This window comes from Halichoerus grypus, chromosome 1 (genome assembly GCF_964656455.1).
Source record: "Halichoerus grypus chromosome 1, mHalGry1.hap1.1, whole genome shotgun sequence".
Lineage (NCBI taxonomy): Eukaryota > Metazoa > Chordata > Mammalia > Carnivora > Phocidae > Halichoerus > Halichoerus grypus.
Genome location: NC_135712.1, coordinates 203,440,941 through 203,457,482, shown reverse-complemented (window position 1 = coordinate 203,457,482; position 16,542 = coordinate 203,440,941). Strand labels below are relative to the sequence as shown.

Genomic DNA, 16,542 nt, shown 5'->3' with positions numbered 1-16,542 from the left:
CTCTCTCAGGGCGCCTGGGTGGCTCAGCCGTTAAGTGTCTGCCTTTGGCTCAGGTCATGATCCCAGGGTCCTGGGATCGAGCCCTGCATCGGGCTCCCTGCTCCGTGGAAGCCTGCTTCTCCCTCCCCCACTCCCCCTGCTTGTGTTCCCTCTCTTGCTGTTTCTCTGTCAAATAAATTTAAAAAATAAATAAAATTTAAAAAAAAGAAAAAGTTCACTTGTAAATTTTTATCCCATTTACATGTATTTAACTTACTCCTTTTTAACAATTATGTTTAGATGACTTACGAACATTTCATGAGTCACGAGACAGCTAGCCATCATCTTAAGTTATTTTTCTTGTTGACAAATCAGGCAAGTATCAAAAATTACAGACGTAAAGAACCTAAAAAGTTAAACATACAACTCTCTCTTTTTTTTTTAGTGTCATGGTTGATATACATTAAACAATTCACTTTTATTATAGGTTTTGTTCTTAGGGTTGAATATATAGTTTTATAATCTTAAACACAGAGATAATGAGTGTGTTTGACTAATCTTAATTTATGTAAGCACTTTTTAAACAGGTCAATTAAATAGAGCTCTTGACAATTACTTTTTAGCAATATCTCTGGAGGTAGAAAAATATTACATAAACATAGAGACACATACAATCAGAGATCTTATAGATCTTATTTTTAAATTTTAGGCCATGAGACAGGTGCAAGAATACAAAACTCACATGTTTAAAAAAATATTAAAAAAATATATAGTTGAGGGGTGCCTGGCTGGCTCAGTTGGAAGACCATGTGACTCTTGATCCCGGGGTTATGAGTTCAGGCCCCATGTTGGGTGTAAAGATTACTTAAAAATTAAAAAAATATATATTTTTTAATCTTTAAAAAAAATAGTAGAGGGGGCACCTGGGTGGCTCAGTCAGTGGCGCATGGGACTCGATCTCTGGGTCATGAGTTCAGGCCCCACATTGGACATTGAGCTTACATTTAAAAAAAAAATAAATTAGGGGCACCTGGCTGGCTCAGTTGGTAAAGCATGCAACTCTCACTCTCTGGGTTGTTAAGTTGGAGTCCCACATTGGGTAAAAAGATTACTTAAAAGTAAAAAAATAAAAAGCCTTAAAAATTTTTTTAAATAAATTTTATTTATTTTATTTTTTTATTATTTATTATTTATTAATTAATTTATTTATTTGACAGAGAGAGACACAGCCAGAGAGGGAACACAAGCAGGGGGAGTGGGAGAGGGAGAAGCAGGCTCCCCACTGAGCAGGGAGCCTAATGTGGGGCTTGATCCCAGGACCCTGGGACCATGACCTGAGCCGAAGGCAGACGCTTAACGAATAAGCCACCCAGGCGCCCCCAATTTTTTTTTTTTAAAGATTTTATTTATTTATTTGAGAGAGAGAATGAGAGCGAGAGAGCATGAGAGGGCGGAGGGTCAGAGGGAGAAGCAGACTCCCCGCTGAGCAGGGAGCCCGATGCGGGACTCGATCCCGAGACTCCAGGATCATGACCTGAGCCGAAGGCAGTCGCTTAACCAACTGAGCCACTCAGGCGCCCAGGCGCCCCAAATTTTAAAAATTAAAAAAAATAGTTTAATCCAAACTGTATTTCTGGCAGATGGAAAAAGTTACTAATATTTGCAAAGAAGACTTTTAAGAGATTTCACATGCTAATTTGTTCCCAAATAGCCCTCTGAGTAGGTAGTTCCATTTTAGCTTCGGAAATAATTCCTGTCAGCCTGGGAATATTAGCCTTCAATTAGGCCAATTTCTGTCCATAGAGTTCCTTTAAGAATAATAAAAAAAAAAAAGTCCTGGGGCACCTGGGTGCTCAGTTGGTTAAGCATCTGCCTTCAGCTTAGATCATGATCCCAGGGTCCTGGAATCGAGCCCCACATCCGGCTCCCTGCTCAGCTGGGAATCTGCTTCTCCCTCTGCCCCTCCCCCCTGTTCATGCTCTCTCCCTCTCAGTCTTTCTCTCAAAAAATAAATAAAATCTTAAAAAAAAAAAAAGATTTTAAAAAGTCCTTTCAAATATCTTATCAGGTTTCAGCTCAGACAAACTAAAATTTTCTGGCACTACTGAATTCTTTTTTTTTTTTTTAAACCAAAAGTATACCTATTCCAAGTGATCTAGCACCCAAACCCAAACCAAAGCCTTTTATGATCTAACCAGGGACACAAGAGATGCCCCCAAGAGGGTACAAAAGATGCACTGTTCCCAAGATCCAGAGCCACTCCCAAAAACAGCCAAAAGACAGACAGACAGACAATTCTCTGGAGAGCTGGCAATGACCCTAGCCACAAATAGGAGTACAACTCCCATTTCTGTCTGGTCATCGACATATTCTCAGGGCTCCTAACCTGATGTCTGGTCTCTTGCAGCATGCAGAAAGCCAAGCCAAGCTTTCAGCACACAAAAGGAGACAGACAGAAAGCAACAGCTGTCCCTGGAGGGAGGGATCAACAAGTGGGTACCCAAAACCAAATTTACAAGAGTCACAAAGGATCCAAAGAACTAATCCTTAAAAATGCTTTTCTCTTGCCAATCAGAACCCAGAGGGAACGGACAAAGAGAAATTTTTACCATCCTCTCCCAACGGACAGAGATCCAGAAAGCAAACGAGGTAAAAATTCTTACCTTACCTGCTGGCTTCATCGGCCCCAGGACCTCTCAGTGGCAGATCCCAGAGCCAACAGAACCCCAGCCAATGTGATCCCATCCTCATTACCAAACCATAGGGGCCCTTATAAGAAAAAGGGAGACCCAAGAAGTAATTAGGCCTCAGTGTTTACTTACTAGGTTCAACAGAGGGAGACAATGATGGAAAAGCAACTAAAGGATATGCAGAGACTATAGGAAGATAAATTATTTTAACAAGGTCTGTTTGTCCGGATCCCCTCAGCCTCAACTCCCCCTCTCTGGTGATAATGGCGTTTCTTCCTCCTGGTACAGGGAGGGCACCTTCCACTTGGGAATTTTCTCTCCTGCTCTTAGGAAGAGAAAAGCAGCTCAGTATGTCCTTTATGCATCTTGCTATCTTTTAAAAGAATCAATCTGCCAGAGCGGCATATTTTGGGGTGGCATATCCTGACCTCTTTCAACAGAAACACTAAATATCACAGGTCCAGACAGCAAAGGTTCTTCTTCCTGATGGACACCTTTTTTTTTTTTTTTTTTACGATTTTATTCATCCATTTGTGAGAGAGAGAATGAGCGCGCACAAGCAGGGGGAGCGGCAGGCAAAGGGAGAAGCAGGCTCATGCGGGACTCGATCCCAGGACCCTGGGATCATGACCCGAGCGGAGGTAGACACTTAGCCGACTGAGCCACCCAGACACCTTTAGGATTTTATTTTTAAGTAATCTCCACACCCAATGTGGGGCTCGAACTCAAAACCCCAAGATCAAGAGTCACCAGCTCCACGGACTGAGCCGGGCAGTGTCCCAATAACTCTTCCGTTGTGAAGGAGCATCGTTAAATAGTTTCATTGTTGCAGACCATACTGTCTTTGTTGCAACTACTCATTGTAGTGAGAGGAAACAATACAGAAACAAATGGGCATGGCTCTGTTCCAATATAGCTTTATTTATGGATTCAGAAATTTGATTTTTGAATAATTTTCATGTCATAGGATATTACTGATTTTTTTCCCCAACCTTTTGTCAACTGAGAAAAGGAGGCAAAACTGAAAAGGAACAAATGTTTCGGGGGTCTCAGAATTACAATTCGGGAGCACAGATTCCAGAGTAACCAGAAAAGTGTCTCCTTCATGGAGGGAAAGGGTTTTTATGAGAAAGAAGGAAGGGGTAATTACCTGCTTTAGATAAAGAAGAAAGAAACCCTACTAATTTGGTGCTGACTGAGGTAGGAAAGACATTAGGGTTCGAAGCCGCTGGCCAAGAAAGAATTCTTGAGACATCTTTGGTGTAAAAAGGTGGTTTTATTAAAGCACAGGGACAGGACCCCGTGGGCAGAAACAGTTGCACTGGGGTCATGAGGAGTGGCTGATTATATACTTTGGAGTTGGGAGGGGGTTAGGGAGAGTGTAAATCTTTAAGGAATTTTGGAAGCAAGGTTTCCAGGACCTTGAGGGGGCTAGCTGTTGTTGGGAAAAGGCCATTTATTACCGTCTAGTAAAACTTGAGTCATGAGACCCTTCCGATGTATGTCGGTGGGCCATATGCTTGGGGGATGATTGCCAACATGTCTCGTAGGGGATAGAGATAAAGGAAGTTTCCGAAGGAATTTTTATGTTAAAGTAGACTTACAGGATCCTGGGGGTCGGGCTAAGATTGCCTTTTGCTCTTAGCAATGATAATACCATCGAGGCAGCAGCTGAGTCCCCAGAGGAATGTCACTCTCCCTGTTTCAAGGACTTGTCTGTGGGCTGTAGGTAGTAAGGAAATTAAATTTTTCTTTTGCCTTTGTTTCCCACATCACTGACCAGTTGAGTCACTTCTGATTATTGTAATTTTACTGGTGCTATCAAATGAAACTGTCCCGGGTATTTATTAACTTTACTTTCCCCATATGATCTGAATGCCAATTGCTCTGTTGAAATTTTATGAGCTACTGCTTGTAAAACTATTGCTGCTTCTGGCCCAGTTCAAGAGTTCATCCGTTGGAAAGGAAAATAGGGCTTCAAAACGGATTCTTTCACGTCCAGAAATTTTATACTATTTCACACATTTAAAAAAATGTAAGAAACATTTTTACCTCTTGAGCCTCACAAGAACAGCAACGGGATTTGGACCACAGGCCGCAGTTTGCGACACCCTGGTTCCTTGTAAGTAACGCATCCGTTTCCATGTAAACTCCTATTTTTCCCCTACAGGAACACAGGAAGTAAAGTATAGGGATATAGTTGTTTGCAGAGCTGCCTGTGAAATAAATTAATGCACGTAACGTGCCCAGAACAGTGCCTAACGTTTTAACTATTACTATTCTGGAACTGAGGTCAGATACCCAGCTCCAGTCAAGGTCAATGGCTGGGCCAGGGTTCTACCGGGCCGGGGGCGCCGCCGAACTGCACCCTGCCCCGACTTCCGTGAGTGTTTGCGGGACGAGACTTCCGCCGCAGGAGCCGCCGACGTCGGGGCTCGGATCCCTTCTCAGGAATTCCGGGAGAATCGGGGAATCTGGAAAGCAACTAGGCGACGGAGCAAGATTGGCCACCTCGGCACGGGAGGCGGGACAACCGGCGCGAGTCGCCCGCCTAAGGCTAGTCTGCGATTGGTCAGTGCGGTATTGGGCGGGTTGCTAGAGTGCGGCGACGCTTGTCCATAGGCCGGCGCAGAAAGGGGCGGGGAAACGATGGTGGCAGTGCCGCTGCGCGTTGCGGAGAGACGCTTATTTGCGATTGGTCCGTAAAGTGCAGAAGGCAGCGTATGGCTTCGCTCAGCGATTGGCCCGGGGATGGGATGCCGGCCTTTTATTGGTTACTACGTCTGGAGCCCGGCAAAGCGGAGCGCCGAGCGACCAGCGATTGGCTGGCGAGGACTGGGGCGGGCGTGCAGACCGCGAAGACCGCGTGCGATTGGCCAGCACCGGGACGGCATCCCCGGCGCCGGGGCCCGAGTTGCTGTGGGCTATGGCTCCTGGCGGCTGGCGCTGGCTGCGCGGCCTGCGGGCCGTGGGGCAGCCCCTGTTCCAAGGCCGTGCGCTGCTCGTCACCAACACGCTGGGCTGTGGTGTTCTCATGGCGGTCGGGGACGGCGTGCGCCAATCCTGGGAGGTCCGCACCCGGCCTGGCCAGAAGTTCGATCCCCGGCGCTCAGGTGAGGGGGCCGGCTCTGCTGGCCCTTGACCCCGGGAGACCTTTGACCCCAACCTCAGAATCGGAGACCTGTGGCCTCAATTCCCGGCGGGACCCTTGACGTTGGCGTGCATCCAGGACCCTCATAGCCCACGCTCGGGTCTCCGTCCCCTCTCCCCGCCCCAGGTCTCCATCTCCTCCTACTTCCTGGTCCCTGTCTCCTCCCGGGCCCAGTTTCCGTCCACTCCCGCCCACCCCCTCGTCCGCTTCCCTTATTCCGTCCCTGAGACCAAGCACTGAGCACTGGAAACTGCACCAAGGATAGTCAAGGGCTCAGCGTCTGGACCCAGCCAGCCTGGGATTGTGCCCTGGCCCTGCACTTCCCAGCCTGTTGTGCCCGTTTCCTCCTAAGGAAAGCTGAGCAATGGTAGAACCCGCTCACGGGGTGGTGAAGGGGACGAGGAGAGAAAACGGGAGAGGAGCCACTGGAACGGTGCCTGGTAGTGGGGCTTGTAATGGGAGAACATAGAGGTGGGTTCTGGGAGGGCTTCAGGTTTACCAGGGAGGGAGGGTAACCAGGGACGGAATGGATTGGGGGGCTTGCTGGTCCCCCCTGACTCTTGAACTGCTCTCAGCGAGCATGTTTGCAGTGGGCTGCAGTATGGGTCCCTTCCTGCACTACTGGTACCTCTGGCTGGACCACCTGCTCCCAGCGTCTGGCCTCCCTGGCCTCCCAAACGTCCTCAGGAAGGTCCTCATCGACCAGCTGGTGGCCTCTCCCATGCTAGGCGTCTGGTACTTCTTGGGTAAGGAGCCTTGTGAGCTTGGGCTTTGTCCTTCCCTGTGTTAGGAGGGGCAGAGCCCGTTTTGTGTTAAGAGGGATGCTGACGTGCATTTCTGATGGGCCTCTTCTGTGTGTGGCTCTGGACTGGGTGCTGGGTCACAGTGGTGCCAGGACAGACCCACTGGGGGCAGGTATGAATGGCAGAATCAGACAATGGTGCTTAGCGTAGGAGGGATGAAGCAGTCTCAGGTGGGGCTGCCCTAGGCAGTGGTTGGGAGGGCCATCCAGAGGAGAGGACACTCAGCTGAGACTTGAAGAAGGAGCCAGCAGGCATGAAGAACTGCCCATGCAAAGGCCCTGAGGCTGAAGGAAGAGTTGCTGAGGCCGGGGTTGATGGGGTACAATCATCCAGCCCTTGGCTCTGGGAAGAGTGTCACTCCGGCCCCCCCAGCCTCAGTTTCCTCCTTTTTGAAAGAAAGGAAATAAAACAGCCTCAGCCTCAGGAAGGGTGCATCTTCATCCTTTGCGGTGCCTGTGTGTCTGTCTGTTTTTAGAGAGGGAGGTGGGAAGGGCAGAGGGAGAGAGAGAATCCTAAGCAGGCTCCACGCCCAGTTCGGAGCCGAACTCGGGCGCAGTCCCAGGAGCCCGAAATCATGACCTGAACCGAAACCAGGGGTTGGTCACTTAACCTACTAAACCACCCAGGTGCCTCTAAGGGGGTACGTGTTTATTTATGACCTCTCCCTCACTGGAACCAATTTGTTCTGCTTTCTTTCTCTACACCAGCCACTCTGCTGGGTGTGGCCCTTCCCACCACAAGGCTTTTAAACTTCTTGGTCTGTCTGCCAGGGACACCACTGTCCCTCAGGGTTCCTGCCCCATCTGCTCCATCACCAGTACTCCCCAGCCTCTAATTTGTTGGTCTCCTTCCCAGGCCTTGGCTGCCTGGAGGGCCAATCCCTGGATGAGAGCTGCCAGGAGCTGCGGGACAAGTTCTGGGAATTCTACAAGGTGGGCCACGCCCACCCCTTCGCGCCCTGCCCCGCCCTTCGCAGCCTCCGCCCTGCAAGGCCCCGCCCCTCACCACACTCCGCCCCTCCCCGCAGGCCGACTGGTGCGTTTGGCCAGCTGCCCAGCTGGTGAACTTCCTCTTCGTGCCCCCCCAGTTCCGAGTCACCTACATCAATGGCCTGACGCTGGGCTGGGACACGTACCTCTCCTACCTGAAGTACCGGGTGAGCTCGGTGGGCGGACCAGACACCCAGGGGGCTCCTCAGGGGCCACACGTGTGAACCCCAAATGGCGGTGCAGCTGCGTTCTAGGGTGAGGTCCTCCTAGGCTTGTGATAATCTGCAAACCATAGCAAGTGGGTGGGGAGCTGATCCCCAGCAGGGTGAAGACCCAGCCCCTATCTGCTGTTTGATGTGACCTCGCCAGGACCTGCTGCGTCTGCCCCGCAGGACTGAGTCCAGCCAGAAGACAGGTGGGTGAGGACTCTCACTTGGTGAAGAGGAATCCAGAGGGGTGAACGGGGTGTGTGGCCAGACTCCTCTTGCACGGACAGATCCTGGGCCCGTCCACCCCTAGGCTGCGTGGCCCTGGGCACTGTGCAGACTGAGCTGCCCCAGCCCTCCTGACGATGCCAGACAGCAGGACTGACTCTGAGCAGGCCAGGCCTGGTCCTGGCCCCTCCCCTACCCCTAGGCATCTGGCTGGGCTGCCCCCTCCAAGCCTAGTGTAAGACCTCAGTTTCCCCATCTGGAACACAACCATGAAGATGGTCACCCAGGAGCCCTTCTCACCGCAGGCTCTCTGTGAACCAGTGACAGATGTTCCCATCCGCAGCACTGGGCCCCGGCCAGCCCGTCCCAAGCCCCAACCCCTCAACACTACTATGGGCTGGGCCCTGGGCCCAAGGTGGGGACACAGCCCATCCCCTTGGAGCAGGGCCCAGCCTGGAATTAGCCCCCAGAATCTGGAGCCTTGGGCAGGGCCAGGTGGCTTCCAGTCTCACACTCAGGTCACAGACTGTGGAAATTCTATTAAATTCTCTGGTCATTGAAAATCCTGTGGATGACCAAGGCCACCCTGGCAGGCTGGCACTCATGGGGACACGGTGTCATCCATTCACTTTATTGGGTGTGTGTAGTGTTGTCATGACATCTCCTGGGGATCTGGGGGGAACATTTGACACTCATGACTTCAGAACAGGTCTGGTGTTGGGGGGGGGGGTCCCAGGGTGGCGAGTACCCACAGCAGCCCTCACCTCCAAATAAGGGTAAAACTTTTGGGGTGAGGAGCCAGGCGGGCCATTACCTGGCTCTGATCCACCCCATGGTCCATGCTGAGACCCCCACAGTGGCCTTGGCCCACCGTGTCACAGCCGAGGCTACCTCCCATCACCCAATCAGCCTGCCCTGGCGGGGGGGGTCATCGGGCCCCCTCTGCAAAACCGGTAACTGTTGTTGGGGGTGAATTTTAAAAAAGGTGGGGTCTTGAGAGGAGGGTGAGCAGTGAGTTCACAGGGCCACGACACGCCACGGCAGAGTGGGGACAGGGCTGTATGTACAGGGCGGGACACGGGGTGGGTGGGGAGCCTGAGCCCCTGGGGGACATCTCCAATAAATAAATAAATAACTACGATAATAAATAAGGGTGAGGGGCTAAGTTGGGGGTGGGGGGGTCTCACGCCCTGGGCCAGTGGGGGCTGGATCGGGCCCAGGGGGTGGGCAGGGGTGGGGCCAGGATGGGGCCGGGAGCAGCTCTCAGCAGGCGCAGTCCTGATGTGGAGGCGCCTGCTGGTCCGTGAGCTGCGGGCCCTGCTTGGCGCCCGTGACCGCAGGGTCGGCCGTGTCCAGGGACTCAGACATCTTCTCGCAGATGACGTCTACCAGGCGCTCAAAGGTCTGCTTGACATTGATGTTGTCCTTGGCGCTTGCCTCAAAGAACTCAAAGCCTGTGGGTGGGGAAGGGAGGGGTGAGGGCCTTGGTCCCCCCCCCACCCCCCCAGAGATGCTTCTCTGAGGGCAGGGAACATCTGGAGATTCCCGCTGCCAACCACTTGTGAGACGTGCCAAGTCCTGCAAGGAAGCAGGTCAGCCCTGTTTCCCATACTCCTTCCTTCGCCCTAAAACTGTCCCCTTCTCGTCTCCAGGCCCCTGGCAAGACCTATTTCCCTGCTCCCGCCATCCACCCTAACCTGTGCACTGGCCCCTGGCAGCATCTGACACTCCGTCCACCTGTGCCCTCCCTTGCTTACACACCCTCTGGCTCCCAGTCGCCCTTGCAGGAGTCCCAGATCCTCGGCATATGACTCAGGCCCTGCATGATCAGCCACGTTTCCCCCAAGTGACCCTCAAGTTCCAGCCATACCAAATGATTTGCCAGAACTCCCAGGATCTTCCCCGCCTCTGGCCTTGGTCTCAAGTTGTTTCCTCTGCCTGAGAGACCACCCTTTTCAAGCACCAGATCCAGCGCCTTCCTCCAGGTCTTACCTACACCAGGCAGACCCCCCTCCGCCATGCATTCCCCCAGCCCAGGTCTCTCCCTCTACCCCACAAAATGAGGCCTCTTGGCCCAGCAACCCAACACAAGGCTAGCAGTGAGGGTGTCAGAGTGAATCAGTAACTTACTGCACAACGAACTCCTATGCATCCGTCAAGATCCAGCTCCTGGCTCCAGGCCATTTGGAGAAAGTGTGAATTGTCTGGATTCAAATCCAGGCCCTGTCCTGGCTTTGCTGGGAGGTCTTGGGTGTGTCCCCTCCCTTTTCAGGGCCTCAGCGTCCCTTTCGTAGCCTGTAGGTGGGCAGCCCCGCTAGGCACTCACCAAGGTGGTCAGCCAACTGCCGGCCACGCTCCGACGACACCACCCGTTCATCCTCCATGTCACACTTGTTCCCCACCAGCAGGACCTGGGCATTGTCCCATGAGTACGTCTTGATCTGGGTCGACCTGGGGGAGACAGTGACGGGTGGGTTAGGCCCGGGAGGATCCTAGCTCCGCTGACCTCTCGTCTCCCCATCCCTCAGCACCCTCTAGCACCCCACCTCCCCAGTATTGCTTGAACTTGGCAGGCTTGGGCCTTCCTCCCGGCCTCTGTCCTGCCACGAACACGGTCCCACGGCTCCCTGACCTTCGAAATCCCTTTCATGCAGTCTTGCCCACCCTTCCCAGATCCCTGTCCCCCAGACACAAGAACTTCTCCCTCCTCTGCCAATTCAGAAATTTCCCTAAAATGTACCGTTATTTGGGGCAGAAATGTAAATGTTTCTATCCTTTCATCCTATGCAAACTATCCTTATATTTTCTGCCCCCTCCTTTTTTTTTTTTTTACCTATACATTTACAATTTCATTTTTCTACCTGAAACGAAACCCTTTTTTCCCCTTAGTTTGAGCCAGTGCCACCACGTTTTAGTTATTACAGACTGAGAGCAGGTCTGAGAATCCAGCACCAAAGACCGTCTGGGAGGGGGAGAGGGTGTGCTCACCAGTCCTGCACAGCGTTGAAGGACTCCTCGTTGGTAATGTCGTACATGAGGATAAAGCCCATGGCACCCCGGTAGTAGGCTGTGGTGATGGTCCGGTACCGCTCTTGCCCCGCTGTGTCCTGGGGGGAAGAAAAGACGGGTCAGAGAGGCCCCACAGGTGAGCTCCTCAGAGTGGAAACCAACTCCGGGACTGTCCAGTCCAGCCCCGCTGAGGACCGGAGAGAAGCAGGGAGCTGGCACAGTGGGTCAGGGAAAGCGGGCTGGCCACCTACATGGAGAACATGGTGCTCAACCATCCTCCGGAGGCAGGTACCTACAGAATCATTCCATCATTCATTCAACATACCTGGGCGCTGACCTGTGTGTGCCACCCTGGGGACACAGCTGTTAACAAAATGGACAAGAATCACTGCCTCGTGGAACCAACTACGCAGTACAGGAAACAGACAATAAACACAAAAAAGGAAGAAAATGCATCCTATGTTGGAGGGTGAAAAAGACTGAAGGGAAAAATAAAGTTGGACAAAGAAGGCCGGGCAGTGTGGGCGAGGGTATGGTTTTAGAAGCTGAAGGAAGTGAGGACGGAACCATGTGGGGATTAGGAGAAAGACAATCCCGGCCGAGGGCACAGCCAGGGCAAAGGCCCTGAAGTGGGTCTGTGCCTGAATCATCTGAGGAACAGTAAGGAGGCGGGGGTGGAAGGAGACAGACCAGGCAAGGTCTCTCAGGCCAGGGGACAGGTCAGGTAGGAGCCATGGGAACGCCATGAGCAGAGGAGGGACAGCTGTGGCTTGGGATTTAACAGGTTCCTTCGGGCCTCCATGGGGTTTTAAGGGAGGTGGCCAGTAGACCCTGGGGAAGGTGTCTGCTCCTGTCCCAGAGAATGCGGTTGGGGGCCAAGATCCAGCTGAAACCTCATACAGACTCACATGAAAGCACTTAAAGGGCGGAAAACTGAGGTACCAAGCCAAGTGATGCTCTCGATAACAGCAGGCAGAGAGGACCCAGTATTTGCTCCTTCCCCACTCCTGGGGAGCAGTGATGAGGCACCCACGGGAGAACAGGGCACTCTCTTCTGGGCCTCCAGCCCCTGATACACTGAAGGCACCTGATAAATGCCCAGGGTGTGAATGAACGAATCCAGACAGGAAAGCGGCAAAGCTGGGGCTGCTTTTCTGGGAAGGTAAACTGATAGAGACAGGAGCTCCCCAGCTGGACCCACCCAGATCTGCAGCTTGATCCTCTTGTCGTTGCGGTAGATGGTCTTGACCTTGAAGTCAATGCCCACAGTGCTGACGAAAGCAGGCGTGAAGGAATCGTCTGCATAGCGGAACAGGAAAGACGTCTTGCCCACACTGCTGTTGCCAATGATGAGGATCTTGAACATGTAGTCGAAGTTCTGGTCCGAGGACTCCTTCTGCCCATAGCGCGAGTCTGTGGCGGATGCCATCTGGGTGTGCAGGGTGTAGGTGAGCCTGAGGAGTCCCCTTCCGCCCCCAACTGCCCAAGCCCCAAGAACAGGGTGCAGAGAACTCCGGAGCCCCTGAGAGGGTCTAGTGTTTAGAGATTACCCTTAACTCGTCAGGAGCCCCAGTACTAACGGTGGGGCCCATGGCAAAGGGCGGGCCGTGACCTTGAAAGGCTGGAAGTGTCAAGGGAGGAGCTCAGAGAGATGGGGATGGGGACACCCCTGTAGCCCCCTCCAGCATGCCTTCACCCCAGATCGAGCTGTAATCCTAACCCCTAAGGCTGAGCGGGTAGGGGTGACTGCGGCCGGCCCCGCCCCCCATCAATCATTCATGTTCCTCAGATCGGAGGCGCGCGGGCGCAAGTGCACACGCGTGTACGTTCCCGCGGGGATGCGCGTCGCAGCACCCCCTTCCCCCAGACTCCGAAGCTGGGAGAGATCGGGCTGAGACAGCTGGTCATGTGATAGGGGCTGGGCGTGCACACGCTCACGTGCACGCAGTAGGGAACACACCCGTACACGCGTGTGCACATGAGAGTCAAATACATTCGGTGCACAGGAAAGAGACACAGACACTTGTCCGCACACCAACACGCATATACAAATGTGCAAACCCACCCGTGCGCGAAGCGCCCTCCACCCATGCAGGCGTGTACACTTCACCCACGCGAACACGCATTCCCGTGCACGTATGCACACGGCGTGCACGCACACGCACAGTCCATGCGTCTCCTTCCACCCGCGTGCGGCACGCACTCACCGGGGTCGGGACACCCACTGGGTCACACGAGCATAGCCCGGTACATAAGCAAAAGGGTATGCACACAGACCCGCTGGCACAGGCGGGCGCGCACACGCGTGTTCACACCACACGCACGCGCACGCACCCAGCCTCCCGTGCGCACAGCTTCCCGCAAGGCACTCGCCTCCCTTCCCCCTCCGCCGCAGAGGCCAGGGGTGGGGGTGGGGGTGAGCAGCGGGCAGGTAGGGGAAGCCAGGGCCCTACCCCTACAAGGGCTGTGACCGCCGCATCCTTCCCATTTAACCCGAGCCAACCTCGTCCCCTACTCTGGCAAGCCCATCAGTCAAATGAAGGTTATGTAGGTGTTCGGAGAGGCGGGGAATCAGGCCGCCCCGGAACTCACCTTGCCCTGCACCGATGCGGTGGCGACCCTAGCGGCAGCGACTTTTTGGCGGCGGTGGTGACGGGGTCCCCTGCGTTGATGTGGGGCTGCGCGACAGGGGCAGAGGCGGCGGCAGCAGCGGCTCAGGCCCCTGCAGTCCGCGGTGACGTCCTGCAAAGAGTGAGGCGGGGCCTCACATGCAGATACAGTCGTGACGCCATCCTGGGGCGGAGCGGCGCCTGGAGAAGCAGCCCACTGACGCACGCAGAGCCTGGAGGGGCGGGGCTCCCGCGCGGATTGACGCACGAATGGGGCGGAATCAATGTGCTCATCCAGTAGAGCGCGGGGGCGGTGCCTACCTGCTCCGCCTCCTGGCTGTGTTAGGGAGGCGGGACTGAGTGGTACCCTCTCACTGGCTTAAGCGCCCGAGCGACGGACTGAGTAGCCAATCAGAGATCATCACCTTTCTGCTCTTGTCCAATGGTGGCTCCCAAGTGGTTGCCGGGATGAGAGGTTGAGGCCTTCGCTGAGCCTGGGTCTTCAGGGGGCGTTCTCTTTCCCCGCCCCCTCCCACCTTTGGTCTGAGACTTCCGCGGTCCCCGCCCTGTCTTGGGTGCCACCACCTCTTGTTAAAAACACTCCCAATTCCCAATCTCAGAAAAGAGGAACAAACATCTGAGAGACGCTCCATGCCCCCTAATTATGAGTTCAAAATAAGTACAGATGGGGGCGCCTGGGTGGCTCAGTCGCAAAGCGTCTGCCTTCGGCTCAGGTCATGATCCCGGGGTCCTGGGATTCAGCCCCGCATCGGGCTCACCGGGGAACCTGCTTCTCCCTCTCCAGCTCCCCCTGCTTGAGCTCTCTCTGTCAAATAAATAAATAAATAATCTTAAAAAAAAACAACAAAAAAAACAAAATAAGTACAAATGGGAAAAAAAGCGAAAATAGGGGTCAAGAGAGACCCCTTCCAATTTCTGAGGTGTAAGATCTCCAAAGAGGACCGGGTTGGTAGATGCCCGATCCTGTTTCTGAGATGAAAAAGAAGAAGAAAAATAGGGATCAAGAGAACTAATTTCTCGAAAAGAAAGAAGGGGCTAATCGACACAAGAACCCCTCCTCTCCCTGAGCCCCACCTTCCGGAGGAAAATTCGAAGATAATGCTGAAGTGGGGCAGAGAAATGGCTTACCTCCTAAATCCCCCCAAACCTGCAGGAAACAACAACAACGCGAAGCAGGGAGAATCTTAGCGAGGTTCAAAGACCTCGCTTGGGGCTTGGGAGACCGGCAGTCGGTGGCGCCCCAGACAGTAAAGATGGGGCTGGGAGATGCTTAATCCGACCCTGATTCCTGACTTACATGACAGGGGACCCATTCCCTCCCTTGGTTCCCTGGGGAAACAAGACTCAGTGGAGACTTTGGGGGCTGAGATGCTCAGTCAATTACTTCCCCAAATATGCTCAGTCGTTTACTTCCCCAAATCTTGAGGGGAAAATATCAGAATGGCGGAAGGGGGTTGGAGAATGAGACCCTATCTTTGGATCCCTGCCCCTCATCTCCGGTCCCCAGAGAATCCTGATCTCCTTGCTTCCTCCCCAGGCGCGGGGCGGGGGTGTGTGGGGGGGTGGTGTTCGTCCTGTTTATAAAAAGCTCGCCAGCTGCGGAGGCGCCTAGAGACCAGAATAACTTAGCGTCTCGAGCCCGCCCTCCGCCGCCCACCTCGCCGCCCCCTGGAAGTGCGGACGTCCCTCGCTTTCCGCAAGCGTTTGGGAAATCTATTTTGATTAAGGGTGACATTTTTGTCCCTCTCCTCCACTCAGGACTATAAAAGTATTACGAACCTACTGCGGAGAATTGGAAAATTGAGAAAAATATAAAAAATAAATAAAAATAAATTCACCCCCAATCTTCCCCTACGGGGAGACCGGCAGTCGGTGGTGCCCCAAACACGGCTGGCCCAGGAACCGGCCCGCGCACCCCGGTGGAGGTGAGGACGTGTAAGGCCGCTCAGCTTCCTCACTTCCCAAACGCATGCTTCGCGCTTTGTACGTGGGTAGCACTTAGAAATCCCTGTTTTGGGGGCACCTGGGTGGCTCAGTCAGTTAAGCGGCTGCCTTCAGCTCGGGTCATGGTCCCAGGGTCCTGGGATCGAGCCCCGCATCGGGCTCCCTGCTCGGCAGGAACCCTGCTTCTCCCTCTCCCACTCCCCCTGCTTGTGTTCCCTCTCTTGCTGTGTCTCTCTCTGTCAAATAAATAAATAAAATATTAAAAAAAAAATACCTGTTTTGGGGGCGCCTGGGTGGCTCAGTTGGTTAAGCGACTGCCTTGGGCTCGGGACATGATCCCAGGGTTCTGGGATCGAGCCCCGCATCGGGCTCCCTGCTCAGCGGGAAGCCTGCTTCTCCCTCTCCCACTCCCCCTGCTTGTGTTCCCTCTCTCGCTGTGTCTCTCTCTCTCTCTGTCAAATAAATAAATAAAATCTTAAAAAAAAAAAAAAGAAAGAAATACTTGTTTTGTTCCCCCCCCCCCACCAAAGGGAAAAGGCCCACAACAATGCGCATCAGCTGCTGCACAGAGGGATTTGTATTTTAAAGTAAAAATAATGCAAGGCCTTTATTGTTCAGAATCAGCATTCCACTCCAGAATTAGGGATGGTTGGATGAGGAACTGCTGCGCAGCGTGGAACACCAGAGCTGATGAGGGAAAAGCCTTACCCCTTCCAAGTCCCACCCCACTCAGAGTAAAGTCCAGACTCCACCTCACAGCCCCAGGCCCCCTAGCCACTCACTTCCCACCAGCTACCTCCCCATCTCATCTTTCTCCTCCAGTTAGATGCTCCCTTTGGTTCAGGTGCAATCCTCCCTCAGGGACTTTGCACCTGCTATTCCCTCTGCCTGGAGCACTGTTCCCCAACCTCCT

General features: G+C 53.5%; 2 protein-coding genes and 1 long non-coding RNA gene across 5 annotated transcripts; 1 reads left to right on the top strand and 2 right to left on the bottom strand.

Annotated features, from left to right (window-relative positions):
• Positions 1–3,925: 3,925 nt before the first annotated feature.
• LOC144380075 (uncharacterized) lies at positions 3,926–5,153 on the bottom strand. Its single transcript, XR_013443847.1, has 2 exons — positions 4,722–5,153; positions 3,926–4,392 (listed from the first exon to the last, which is right to left on the bottom strand). It is a non-coding gene; the product is annotated as an uncharacterized LOC144380075 (long non-coding RNA).
• A 326-nt stretch (positions 5,154–5,479) lies between these two features.
• Positions 5,480–8,656, top strand: MPV17L2 (MPV17 mitochondrial inner membrane protein like 2). Of its 3 annotated transcripts, XM_036093975.2 has the most exons (5): positions 5,483–5,782; positions 6,396–6,566; positions 7,479–7,555; positions 7,651–7,779; positions 8,005–8,656. In XM_036093975.2, exons 1-5 carry the CDS (start codon positions 5,596–5,598, stop codon positions 8,008–8,010), a joined length of 570 nt encoding a protein of 189 aa, XP_035949868.1. In that variant the 5' UTR covers positions 5,483–5,595; the 3' UTR covers positions 8,011–8,656. The 3 variants fall into 3 exon arrangements, with proteins under 3 accessions (XP_035949867.1, XP_035949868.1, XP_035949866.1); XM_036093974.2 differs by having other exon boundaries at positions 5,480–5,782; positions 6,411–6,566; positions 7,651–8,656; XM_036093973.2 differs by having other exon boundaries at positions 5,485–5,782; positions 7,651–8,656.
• On the bottom strand, positions 8,657–13,821 carry RAB3A (RAB3A, member RAS oncogene family). Its single transcript, XM_036093972.2, has 5 exons — positions 13,648–13,821; positions 12,257–12,484; positions 11,035–11,153; positions 10,373–10,497; positions 8,657–9,500 (listed from the first exon to the last, which is right to left on the bottom strand). The coding sequence occupies exons 2-5, from the start codon at positions 12,482–12,484 to the stop codon at positions 9,310–9,312; spliced, it is 663 nt and encodes a 220-aa protein (XP_035949865.1). The 5' UTR covers positions 13,648–13,821; the 3' UTR covers positions 8,657–9,309.
• Positions 13,822–16,542: the final 2,721 nt, after the last annotated feature.